This window comes from Simochromis diagramma, unplaced genomic scaffold (genome assembly GCF_900408965.1).
Source record: "Simochromis diagramma unplaced genomic scaffold, fSimDia1.1 OVJJ01000747.1, whole genome shotgun sequence".
Classification (NCBI taxonomy): domain Eukaryota; kingdom Metazoa; phylum Chordata; class Actinopteri; order Cichliformes; family Cichlidae; genus Simochromis; species Simochromis diagramma.
The window spans coordinates 129,882-143,211 of NW_024386897.1; the positions used below are offsets into that span (position 1 = coordinate 129,882).

A 13,330-nucleotide genomic window follows, 5' to 3' on the forward strand; every position below is an offset into this window, starting at 1 on the left:
AAACAACATAAACAAAGAACTTCTTGCACTACAGCATTCATTACAGCACTCCACAAACCCTCACACGGTCTCAATCCCTCTTTACAATTTCACTTAAAGAAGGCACGAAGCTCATACAGACACAGGACAAGACGTGATCCGCTGACAAAGCTACAGGGATTAGGAAGTTGTGGGTGTGGCTAACAGTGGACCAACAGGTGTAAAACTATGAGTAGTAGTCAGTTTTGGCAGTCTGCCATTATGTCTGGCTGTACACACTAAATCTGAAATGTAAACAAACACGGATGGAAACTTAAGAGTAAAATATGTGAAAGGCTGAAATACCCTGACAGCTTTTTCTTTATGTTTATTGTAATCAGTGATTTCTCTGCACACTTTAAGAAACCTCTGAGTCATAAAAAGTAATTACCTTAACTACATTTTGTATTCATTGGTAACCACAATAATCCATGGGAATGAATTTAACCATCATTTATCAAATCAGATAAAAATTAATCTATATTCTAATCTAGCCCCAGGCTAGTATAACTTGTTGTGCTCCAAGGATTTTTTGAAATATGGCTGGATGAAAGATGAGCGGAAAAGCAGTTGTTATCGCATTTGCCGGTCCCCCATGATAGAATTTACGAAAAAAAAAAAAACTCTTTGCTTCCAGTAGCAGTAGCAACCTATGAGCGCACTCTGTGGGGTCCTGATTATCCCGAGATTGTGTTCCAGAGATACCTGTATCAAAATCCAAACCCAAAAAGTAGAATCCTTCACTGCTCACATCAACTCGGTGGATAGAAACATAACTTTTACCAAGGAAGATACAACAAATAATAGTTTGCCATTTCTGGACTGTGCTGTGCACATTAAGGCTGGATGGAAGTGTGCACAAATACAGTGGCTTGCAAAAGTATTCGGCCCTGAACTTTCCCACATTTTGTCACATTACAGCCACAAATATGAATCATTTTTATTGGAATTCCAGGTGAAAGACCAACACAAAGTGGTGCACACGTGAGAAGTGGAATGAAAATCATACATGATTCCAAACATTTTTTACAAATAAATAACTGCAAAGTGCGGTGTGCGTAATTATTCAGCCCCCTGAGTCAATACTTTGTAGAATCAGCTTTTGCTGCAGTTACAGCTGCCAGTCTTTTAGGGTCTGTCTCTACCAGCTTTGCACATCTACAGACTGAAATCTTTGCCCATTCTTCTTTGCAAAACAGCTCCAGCTCAGTCAGATCAGACGGACAGCGTTTGTGAACAACAGTTTTCAGATCTTGCCACAGATTCTCGATTGGATTTAGATCTGGACTTTGACTGGGTCATTCTAACACATGGATATGTTTTGTTTTAAACCGTTCCATTGTTGCCCTGGCTTTATGTTTAGGGTCGTTGTCCTGCTGGAAGGTGAACCTCCGCCCCAGTCTCAAGTCTTTTGCAGACTCCAAGAGATTTTCTTCCAAGATTGCCCTGTATTTGGCTCCATCCATCTTCCCATCAACTCTGACCAGCTTCCCTGTCCCTGCTGAAGAGAAGCACCCCCAGAGCATGATGCTGCCACCACCATATTTGACAGTGGGGATGGTGTGTTCAGAGTGATGTGCAGTGTTAGTTTTCCGCCACACATAGCGTTTTGCATTTTGGCCAAAAAGTTCCATTTTGGTCTCATCTGACCAGAGCAGCTTCTTCTACATGTTTGCTGTGTCCCCCACATGGCTTGTAGCAAACTGCAAACAGGACTTCTTATGGTTTTCTGTTAATAATGGCTTTCTTCTTGCCACTCTTCCATAAAGGCCAACTTTGTGCAGTGCACGACTAATAGTTGTCCTATGGACAGATTCCCCCACCTGAGCTGTAGATCTCTGCAGCTCGTCCAGAGTCACCATGGGCCTCTTGGCTGCATTCTGATCAGCGCTCTCCTTGTTCGGCCTGTGAGTTTAGGTGGACGGCCTTGTCTTGGTAGGTTTACAGTTGTGCCATACTCCTTCCATTTCTGAATGATCTCTTGAACAGTGCTCCGCGGGATGTTTAAGGCTTGGGAAATCTTTTTGTAGCCTAAGCCTGCTTTAAATTTCTCAATAACTTTATCCCTGACCTGTCTGGTGTGTTCTTTGGACTTCATGGTGTTGTTGCTCCCAATATTCTCTTAGACAACCTCTGAGGCCGTCACAGAGCAGCTGTATTTGTACTGACATTAGATTACAGACAGGAGCACTCTATTTAGTCATTAGCACTCATCAGGCAACGTCTATGTGCAACTGACGGCACTCAGACCAAAGGGGGCTGAATAATTACGCACACCCCACTTTGCAGTTATTTATTTGTAAAAAATGTTTGGAATCATGTATGATTTTCATTCCACTTCTCACGTGTGCACCACTTTGTGTTGGTCTTTCACCTGGAATTCCAATAAAAATGATTCATGTTTGTGGCTGTAATGTGACAAAATGTGGAAAAGTTCAAGGGGGCCGAATACTTTTGCAAGCCACTGTAATTACCTACCTATCACTACCTATTGAATCCCTCTGGAACACAAACGTGGAGTGCAGAGAGGAGTGCTCTACCTCTACATTGGAGAAAAGCATCAACGCATGGCACAAAGTAAATTTTGAACATGTCTGCAGAAACCTGAAAAGGACCACCAACAATCTCCAACCAACCTGACAAATGTTTGAGAATGTTTGGAAAGAAGAATCAAATAAAATGTCCCAACCCAGGTGTGAAAAGCTTGCTGCATCACACCCAAAAGATTAAAGGTCAGGTGTTTTAATAATTATGTAAAAGTTATAATTCAGTTTTTCTCTCAAAAAACTAAAATGACTCTTTCTTCAGAAGTAGGGTGGCCCTGAGAGGCCAAATGGACTGCAACTTAGGAAAACACCACCAAATAGAAAAACTGTGCAAAAACACACAAAACACAATGAATATAGGAAAAAAGAAAATCTCAAGGGGAGTGTTTCTGGGGAGACAATAATGTGATAGACCAGCGGGAAGTGGCAGGAAATAAAACATGCTAAGGACGGGGCTGGCAGCCACTAAAAGGCAGTGGATGATTCATCGGTTTTGTGATAAGAAAAGACGTGAGGTAAGTGTTTTTTCATCATATGATTCATATAATACTGAAGATATATGGAGTATACATACACATCTAATTATACCATAGCTAACCTTTGACATAGCTTTACATGTGTATCATTTTTAAACTTGAGAACAAATACTAATAAATAAAAGTTATCAAGGTTTGTTGCAGTCAATCACTATTTTTTTAAGCCTTCCTAAACATGTTGTAGATTTTAATTCGACAATTAATTTGTGTCTTCATTTTTGTGTCAGTTTTGGTCTTAATCTCCTAAGAATACCACGTGGCTCAATGATGTTGTTGTCTGATGAATGGCAGAAAGGTTACAGTGGTTTACTCTGAGAGGTGCTGCTAAGACTGGAAATAGGAGATAATAAGAAAAACAAGATGAACAATAACTGAAAAACAATGTATACATAAAAAAAGATCCTTGGAAAATTGTTTTATCCTTCATCCAAGTGACTTCTTCAGTCTCACAGATGAGTGATGAAATGTTTGAAAACCGTTAAATTCAATCGACTTTTTAAGGAGAGTAGTTTAATGCTTAAATGCTCACCAAAGCTGAGGGAAAGTGAAGGTTCTTTCAATAGAAGTGAAACTGACCCCTTTCATCAGTGTTTGTTCTCATAACCAATTACAGATCTGCCAACATCCAAACTCGTTATGTGTTTGTATTTTTATTTCTCCTATTAGTTTGACCGTGTACAAATCACCTTTGAACAGGATGTGTTTTTAAAAAGGTGTGCTCATGAAGACAGTGGGTTCATCTTACAGCACAAGACAAAGTTGCCACATTTGATTAAACCTAATTGAAAAATGAAGGAGAAGAACAGTCAGAGTGTAATATCATCAAACATGATTCATGGTCTCAGATAAAACTTTACAGTATTCATGCTGCTTTACCAAACTTTTGATGGCTAGGTGTGCAGTTCATGCTTTAAATGCATTCATTGTTTAGATTGAGAAATCTAAGTGATCGCTGCCCTCTGCTAAGACTGGAGATAATATAAGGAATGAGAGAACTGAGACAGCTGTTATTTTAATCAGCCTGTCTCCGTTCTTTTAACTCTAAGTGTCATAAAGTAATGTGGTAACATCTGGACTGATGTGTTTACTGTCAGCATTTTAATCGCTAGTTTAAAGGCTGTAGGTTGCAGTTTGCTCTGACACTGTATAAATGTAACAGGCCTCAGTGCTGGTTCTAATCAGGGCTGATATCGTCACTGATTTCTATAACTGATTCCATTCTGATTCACAAAGTACCAATTCAATTCAATCCACGACTCGACTCAGTCAGAAATAGAATAATTCTGCTCATTTATCTGTACATATCCATATTTTTATATCTGCGTATAAAAACAAAGCTGACACTTGTGAGACTTCATCAGAGGTGTAAACATTACAGCAGATGTCTTTATGTCAAAGTAGCTGAGGATAAAACAGAAAAACATAAAGGAAATTGTCCTGGACTGACTTTTTACAGCCGATAACCTAAAAAATATTCTGCAGAAATAAAACAGAAGAAAACCATGAACATTACCTGATGCTGTTGATGTGAAGCAAGTTATACAGGTTTGATTAGAGACACAGCTAAGAGTTTTGCGATATTTTTCTGTTTACCTGCTCTTTAATCCTGTTGTTGTTTTTGCTGTTCGGTGGTTGTTGAAATTGTTTCATCAGCTTTAACCTAAGATTCTGGTGTTTCTGGCAAAATAGGTTTATATTTAAAACTCGATTCAGGATTTAAACAATCGATATCACTCTATTCAAACTGAAGAGCACATTAGCTTACTAAAAAGGGTAGATAGCTTGTACTGCTGGGGCGTAATACATCCATCAGTCTTCCATCAGTTGTGGTGGACAGCTTTAGCTTCAGTCTTCACATATCCGTGCTGGTCAGAGTGTAAATCTTGAGGCTGAACGGCCTTTGTACAAGATCACACTCTTCTTAGCTGGGCGCAGCTATGAGCACAAACAGCAGTGGCAGCCAGCCTGTGTCTGTCCAACCAATCAGAGCTCCTCACATCAAAAGCAGCATGTGGTTAATTTGGATTGCTTTGGGATTGTCATGGTCCTACGTCTGACCCAGCGTTTTGTGTTCGCTTATTGGTCATTCATGGTTTTGGTTTTCTGAATGTTATATGTGTTCTTGCTTCCAGTTTGGGTTACTGTATTTTCCTTGTGTACCATGTGTAACATTCCTTCAGTCGGTTTCTCAGCCTCAAGTACTTGTCCTTGTGAATTGTTTCAGGTTTTATTTTGATAGTCCCTGTCCTGTGTGCAGTGTGTCTGGTTTTGCTTCCCTTGTCTCATTAGCTGTGCTTCCCTCCTATCTCCCATTCCCTGAATACTCTTCTGTGTATTTAAACCCTGTGTTTTCTTTGCTCTGTGTCGTGTCACACCGTCATATTGTTTCTAGTGTTCCACAGTTTAGTTTTCTCTTTGATTGTGTCAGGAATAAAGCTGAGGTTTTTGAGTTTATATTTTGTATCCTGGAGTACATTTGGGCCTTTCTCTCCTGTCCACACACAGCATTCATCCGTGACAGGGATTTTAAAAATAGATAGCAAATCAAATAGTTAATCCCAAAGCTAATCCATTATCTAATATCATAGCTAACCTGTGAGCTAACAGGAGGTGAAATGGGTTTTAAATGAGTGGAATCACCATTCTAAATGTCAGTAATAAATCTTAATTTTTGTATCTATTGATTTCTTTCTGTTGTTTTTTTAAAAACAATTTTGAAAATCAATTTTTGAATGCAGAATGCAAAAATGGTTTTATGAAATGAGGTTTTTATTGAAAGTTTAATTCTGCTTTTCTGAAATTCATAAATATTGATTTAGATGTTTTATTTTTGTTTAAAATTAAATCGTTAAATAATAAATGACATACATCTAGGATCCCATCTCATTTGACCTGACTTACATCCCTGCACCCCACTCACTATCTGTCTTTTGCCCCGTCTGTTTCAGCTTGTTCTTGTTGTGTGTCATGTCCTGTATAGGTTTTGCCCTGTTAAAATAAAATGAAAAAAACAGAAGTCAGATAATACACGCAAACTAGTTAAATTACTGTATTAAAGACTTAAAGAGTTGGATGACCTCTAATCTTCTTCTTCGAAATTCAGATAAATTGAGTAAATTCTTGTACTTGTCCCTGCAAATATAATAAATGTGGTATCCAACCTGGCTCCAGTAACACTGTGAGGATTCTTGGGCTCATTCTTGACCAGGATATGTCCTTCAGCATGGACAGTACAGAAATCTGTGGGAGTGTTTACCTTTGTTCTAACATGTGAGCACAGATACATGTTTGTTATCATAAACATGAACATTTTACTATGAAAGCTGCTCAGACACAAATGTTTCTCAGCTCATATGTAACGACTGAAGAGAGGAAACTATGTGGTAGTTTAACAGCTGCACGCTCCCCCTGCTGGAGACATCTGGTAATTGTTTCTAATCTTAGTACTGCTGGTATATATAGGGGAGACCGGGGATAGTTGTAACATTTTTGACATTTCTGTCTGTAAATTGGAGCTCTTTTAAGGTAGTGGATTCAAAATGTAATGCAAAGTATTTACATGTCTCTGCTATTAAATAGTGCAGCTATTTTCTCTGCAGCACAATTACCCATTGCATGGTATGGCCTCAAACACAAAGAGTGAAATGTTACAATTAACCCCATAGTCTGGGTTAGTTGTAACCTATCCTGGGGTGAAATGTTACACAATGAAATAAGGGTACTAACAAAATATTAACATGTAATCTTTGTTTATTCAACACATGAATGCACTTACATCCATTTATGTAGCTGTGTGTGTGTGACAGAATGCAGAAATCTAGCTTTTGAACATATTCCAACCCCCCAAAAAAGACAAATTATGGAATTTTCTGCAACTGAATATTTCATTAATTTTGGTTGGTCTTCCTTGAGTTTGGCCTCATTGGCTCAGTGGGCATTATAACCTACAACTCTTGCACCAATTTTGAACATAACAATGAAGCTGAAAAAATGTAGTTGTTCACCAGCATCGCAATTCCATTACTTTTTATCATGGCTTACCTTGGTGTGGTTTGCAAAGTGCTTCAGAAAGATGAGGAAATCTGTTTCTTGCACCCATCCTGATTTATTTCCACTACCAGTACTTCTTACTGGTCCATCTCTGACACAGTGGTCTGCATAATGTATGTGTGGGAACACAAACAGTGGAGGAATTGTGTTGCCAATGGCATTAACCGCATATACAGAAGCGACCAGTGAACCTCTCTCTGCTGATGTCGTTGCCCCAACTTGTTTAATATAAGTTAAAGTAATAGTGTGGTAAGTTGTAACATCTGCATTATTGTTACAACTAACCCAGACTGTTGCTGTTACAACTGACCCAGACTCCTATAGCCATGAACTAGCTAACATTACAGCCAACGGCTAAAACATTAGCACTAAAGACCTACACAGAATATATCCCCATAGACATACAAATAACATAATTTAAGTTTGATGAGTTTAACTGAAAAGCAAATAATGCTATTAAACATTGAAATAAAGTAGAAAAACTTACTTTTTGGCATACAAATTACTTTTTTTCATGTTAAATTGTCTGTGTTTGACAAAATGTGCTGATTTTTCACATGTGATAGCAGAACTGAGTTGGGCATGCACAGGATGAGTCACATCATTTGAAACTTAGCCCTGATTGGAGAAATTGGAAGTGTTACAACTGACCCACGTTACAACTATCCCCGGTCTCCCCTACTGCATGACTGTACTGTCAGTCACAGGAAAACATACAAGATACTGTGCTCTATGCTCTCCTACTCACAGTGACATTGAAAACATCAGATGTCACTTTAACCCTCTCAGGCTCAAATTAAACTTTTTGTTGCTAATGCACAACCAAGTCCTGCAGTGGTACTACTGAGTAAAAAATCCTCATAAAATATGTATGTGGGGTAATCAGGTTGTTAGTTTTTAACTGTTGCAAATCGGCAACGCCTGCCTTGAGAGGGTTAAACTTGACAAGAAAGATGGCCCGTCTGTCTCCACGGTGATAACCCCACCTACTGAGGTTGGATGTAAAGAGCGATGATGATTTTTATTTTAGCTCTATGTGCCTGAACTTTCCTTACTCTTTAAATGACTGTATCACATTTAAACTAAACGTGAAAAACTTATATTACTTACAGCAGATCTAACCAACAGGTACAGGTCAGGATTTTAAATATTGATGAAAAATATGTAATTATAGTCTAACTTTTGGAACAACCTACCGAATTATAAGAAAAGCATGTCAGTAGATGAGGAATTTGACTTTATTTATTTCTTTATACGTTATATTTACAAACTGTTTAGCTTGTGGATTATAATTGTTATTCCAGTAAATTTGAGTTTAGATGTGTGAGACTGATTGTTTTAGCTGTGGTGGGCTCTGATACTCTGAGAGTTTAAAAGAAAAATGTAAAAACTGAGCTCAGTCTACATGAAATGTCTGTATGAAGTCATTAAGTACATTCCCTGTTTTTTGATCGGGTTAATAACGTTTGTTTGAATAATCTGTATTTCTTACTGAAGCTGGCCAGATAAAAACTTTCACTCAGTGGGCCCACGTCCTCATTTTAGGTTTGATATTATTTTAATACATGAAGGTGAATGGTTTAAACATGAAGTGAGCTGCAGATTGGGGAAGGCCTCGCCCCTGAAGATTCCCAATTACTAATTGTAAGGGAGAAAGTTAAAGAAGTGAAAAAAGGACAGGCATGAAAATGAGAATGAACCGCTTGTAGAACTGGGGGATTATATATAGAAAGGAACTGGAAGATGCTTGATTGGAGGAATGGCCTTGTTCCTGAAATTCAAATACTTTATCTCCAATTAGAAAGCACTTGGAGAGCTTCAGTCTCTCTGACCTGAAGCTGTAGGAACCCTGGTCTCATCCTCAAACATCAGGAGAAGCTGCTCCATCAGAAACACCACAGAAGAAGAACCACAGTAGATCAAAGAGGGCATTTTTATTCTGTTCACTGAACAGATTAATATAAATATAAGATAACTACACCTGCCTCATAATAAAATTATTTACATTTGTCATGCCGGGGCAGATCACACGACTCTGTACAATATACAAAGATAAACATAAACAATCACACTGAGGTACACATGAAAACAGATCGATTGGACTGAGACGAAGCAATCATATCTTTGTGTTTCCTCTCATTTAACAGAATAATGTCTTCCTCAGAGGATCCACCTGTGCTTCCTCTCCTCTCTCCTCCACCTGTTACAGTGAGGGAACGTCCTCCATCATGGAGGAGCTGCTGGAAAGTGCTGAGAGTTTCCTCCAGAGTGAGACCTCTGTCACAGTTCAGAGGATCTACGGCAGCAGAGACCTTCATGGACACTAAAAGTCTCAAACACACAACAACAACATCACACTGACTCCACTCTGACATCACTGATCAATAATCAAAGAACACACAGATCAAACTGATTGATCAGCCATCAGAGGACTCCGATCAATGGAGCTGCTTCTGGTTGTCCTGTTTGATCCTGAACACTCCCTGCAGAGGAGACACAACACAGTCAGACACACACACACACACACACACGTTTGTATGTATTTACATCCTTGTGGGGACATGTCATTGACATAATGCTTTCCCAAGCTGCTTACCCTAAAAATCAAAAATGAAGTCCTAACCCTAAACCTAACCACTGTTTCTAATTTTAATCTTGGTTATTTTATGTTGTAATCTGATATATTATGCTCTGTAAATTTGTTCTGATTTGTTCATCTGTTGTGTGGTTTTAAAGTGTTGGTAGGTGTCGTAAACGTGGTCGTATTGAGCTGCCGTGTTGATGAAAGGTTAGGCAAGTAATCAGGAGCAACAGTTTTCTAACCGTTGCTGTTTATAGTTGTTTTTGGTATAATATCAGGAAAATACAAACTGGGCTCCAACTGGAGATATTTGTTTTGCAGTTTTCAGTTTCAGTGGCATACAAACTATGTTAGAAAAGCACGAGTCAGAAGATTTTTGTCCTGCAGAAGCGGAAACGAAGGACTGAAGATTGCTGCTACACTTACACTTAAACCACAATTTGAGACTCAAAAATGCCTTCGAACTCATCGAAATGGGCATTTTGTCCCCACAAGTCACCGTTAGACCCCACAAGTATTGTAGCATGTAGGTTTGTGTCCTCACAAAGATGTCAAAACATGTACACACAGAGACACAAACAAACCTTTGACTTTGAGTTGCACTGTTTTGTTTCTCTTGACCTCCCCGTCGACTTCACATTTATATTCTCCACTGTCTCCATCTGTGGGCTGTTTCAGGGTCAGACTGAGGTCTCCAGTTTTTAGCAGGTCTTCATTCATCTCTGTTCGGTCTTTGTAATCCTGGTGCTGTTTGTGAGGCTGGTCAGAGCCGTTCTCATACACATGGACCATTTTATCACCACTGACCTTCCACTGCACCTTGGTATCTCCAGGCAGGTTTGCTGTTGTTTTAAATGGCAGCTGGACAGACTCCGCCCCCTCATCCACCTCCACCTGACAGTCTGAGAGGACGACAAACAAAAGATGAGCTGTACAGACAGCAGCAGTGGGTTTCTGAGTAGAACAGAAGGAGGAGCTTTTGTATCTCCTCACAGTACTCTGTAGTTTCACTGTGTTTACACTGTGTGTGTGTGCAGGCCTGGACCTCTAACAAAGCTTGGACTTCACTGTTGGTCCATTTCTCTGTAATTTGTTCCAGTTTAGAGCAAGCTGTTCTTCACAGTTAATGATGACGGGGATTTCACTATATACATCAGTATTTGCCTCGCACCCCACCACATGGAAACCACACAAACCTTTGACTCTGAGCAGCACTCTTTTGTATCTCTGGATCTCCCCGTAGACTCTACAGCTGTATCCTCCTTTGTCTCCATCTGTGGGCTGTTTCAGGGTCAGACTGAGGTCTCCGGTTCTCAGCGGGTCTTCATTCATCTTCGTTCGGTCTCTGTAAAACTGGTGCTGTTCTCCAGGCTGGTCAGAGCCGTTCTTATACACGTGGACCTTCCTGTCATTGCTGTCCCTCCACACCACTTCAGCTTCTTCAGGCAAGTTTTCTGAGGTTTTGAAGGGCAGCTTGAAAGACTGCAACTCCTCCTCTAACTCCTTCTGGCAGACTGAGAGGACAACGAACACAACATGAGCTGTAGCAGCAGCAGTTTTTCAGAGTTGTAGAGAAAGCTGAAGGACAGAAGCAGATCAAAATCTAAAACCTGGAGATATCTTTTTTTTTTTTGAAAAGTCTTCTGCAGATGGCTTTGGTTTGGTTTTGTGTGTCTAAAATAGACTTTATTAATAGCTTCCTATTTTCTTTATAATTAGAATTGTCAAGTCTGGTGCATAAGGGGCCGGGCTTTAGGAGCCATTTATGTTTGTGTGCCTCTGTTTTTACACTATGATATGTCTTTATGGCACAGTTTTTAAGGTAGGTACATTTAATTACCATCAGGTGTTGTTGGTCAGTAGGACCTTAAGGTTGTTGTGATCAATGTTCAATGATGTTGAATACTAAGAGGAACTGTTAAACTATGAATAAACTATAAATACAACCATTGGCAAATAATAAATGGGTTAAATGGACAAGATATGTACAGCTGGAGTTATTACACTTTCTCAAGTTTCAATGGCATCTGCAGCTCACACACACAAAACAGCACTGACCTTTGACTTTCAGCTCGACTTGTTTCATCATCAGGATGTTTCCCTCCCTGCTGTAGGTGGTGCAGGTGTAGGTGTCTGTGTCCCAGTCTGTGGGGTACTTCAGGGTCAGACTGAAGTCTCCAGTTCTCAGTGGGTCTTCATTTATCTTTGTTCGGTCTCTGTAACGGTGGTCCTGATCTTGAAGCTGGTCAGATCTGTTCTCATACACGTGGACCTTCCTGTTGAATCTGGTCTTCCACTCCACTTTAGCAACTTCAGGCAGGTTTATGGTAGTTTTGCAGGGCAGCAGAATAGACTCCGCCTCTGAAACCACCTCCAGCTGGGGGACTGAGAGGACAACAAACACAACATCAGTTGTACAGACTAAAGCAACTCTGAGCATGTTTGACTGGTTCAAATGACATATTTTCAATGAAATGTTTGACAGGTTCCAGTCTGAAACATGTCCAACTGCCCCACTGAACATAAACAGTTCCTTTGTTTTATTTATGTCCAATCAGCAGCAGAGATAAAGTCCATCCAAACCAAATCAGGTTTGTCTATGACAAGATTTATTTTTTCATGAACTCTGCAGCTCTACTTAAAGAAATACAAAATAATCTATACAATCCATCAGTGAGCTGATAAACGCTCATTCAGTTTTATGATGATTTATTTCATCCAGTCTGCTGCTGATCAATAAGCTCTGCCTTTCTAAACCACTGAGAACCTAAACTGGCCAAGAGGCTGAAGTATGGAGAGGAAATAGTGTCAAATATAAAATATGTTTATTGTACAAAACTATGTTCAGACCTCTGACATGGAGCTCCACTTGTTTCTTCTTCAGGAATTTTCCCTTCCTGCTGATGGTGCAGGTGTAGGTGGAGTTGTCGTCATCTGTGGGGTGTTTCAGGGTCAGACTGAAGTTTCCAAATTTCAGCAGGTTTCTCTTCATCTCTGTTCGTCCTCTGTAAAACCGGTGCTGTTCTCCACGCTGGTCACGTCCATTCTCATACACATGGACTGTCCTGGTATCTCTGTCCTTCCACTCCACTCTAGTGTCTTGGAGGAATCTGACTATAGCTTTGCAGGGCAGCCGGACAGACTCCTCCCCTGAATCCACCTTCATCTCATAATCTGAGAAAACAACAAAGCACAACATCATGACATCAGCAGCAGCTGTGATGGTCACATGACCTCCCTGTCCCCTCCTTGTCTTCTAGTCTCAGTCAGATTGTGTCTCAGTTTGTTCCTGATGTGTTCCTGACTCGTTCTTTGGTAACTCGTCTGCAGCGTCCTGTAAAGTGCTGCAGACATGTTGGATGAAGAGCAGAAGCACAGACAGACTGAGCCTCCACAGTCGGCCATGTCTCACACACATCAGCACAGAAACCATGAAGATCTCATGTGTCTGAACATCTGAAGCTCTCCACCACATGACTGAGCACAACTCAAGGAGGAACATTTACTGAAGCTGCTGCAACGTTTACTGTCAGCACATGTTTCCATGTCAGCTGCTGTTTACCACCACAGAAGAAGAACAGCTTGTCCACATGCAGCCT

At 40.0% G+C, this 13,330-nt stretch overlaps 1 protein-coding gene across 1 annotated transcript in view; it reads right to left on the reverse strand.

The window, feature by feature from the left end:
* Positions 1-9,501: 9,501 nt before the first annotated feature.
* The window catches only part of LOC120735044, a 146,092-nt gene continuing 142,263 nt past the window's right edge, over positions 9,502-13,330 (reverse strand). The window contains exons 20-23 of the mRNA XM_040034208.1: positions 11,790-12,116; positions 10,928-11,245; positions 10,316-10,633; positions 9,502-9,633 (exon numbers count right to left, since the gene is read on the reverse strand). Coding sequence (XP_039890142.1) covers positions 9,575-9,633; positions 10,316-10,633; positions 10,928-11,245; positions 11,790-12,116 — 1,022 coding nt within the window. The 3' untranslated portion in view covers positions 9,502-9,574. The remainder of the gene's footprint in view (positions 9,634-10,315; positions 10,634-10,927; positions 11,246-11,789; positions 12,117-13,330) is intronic.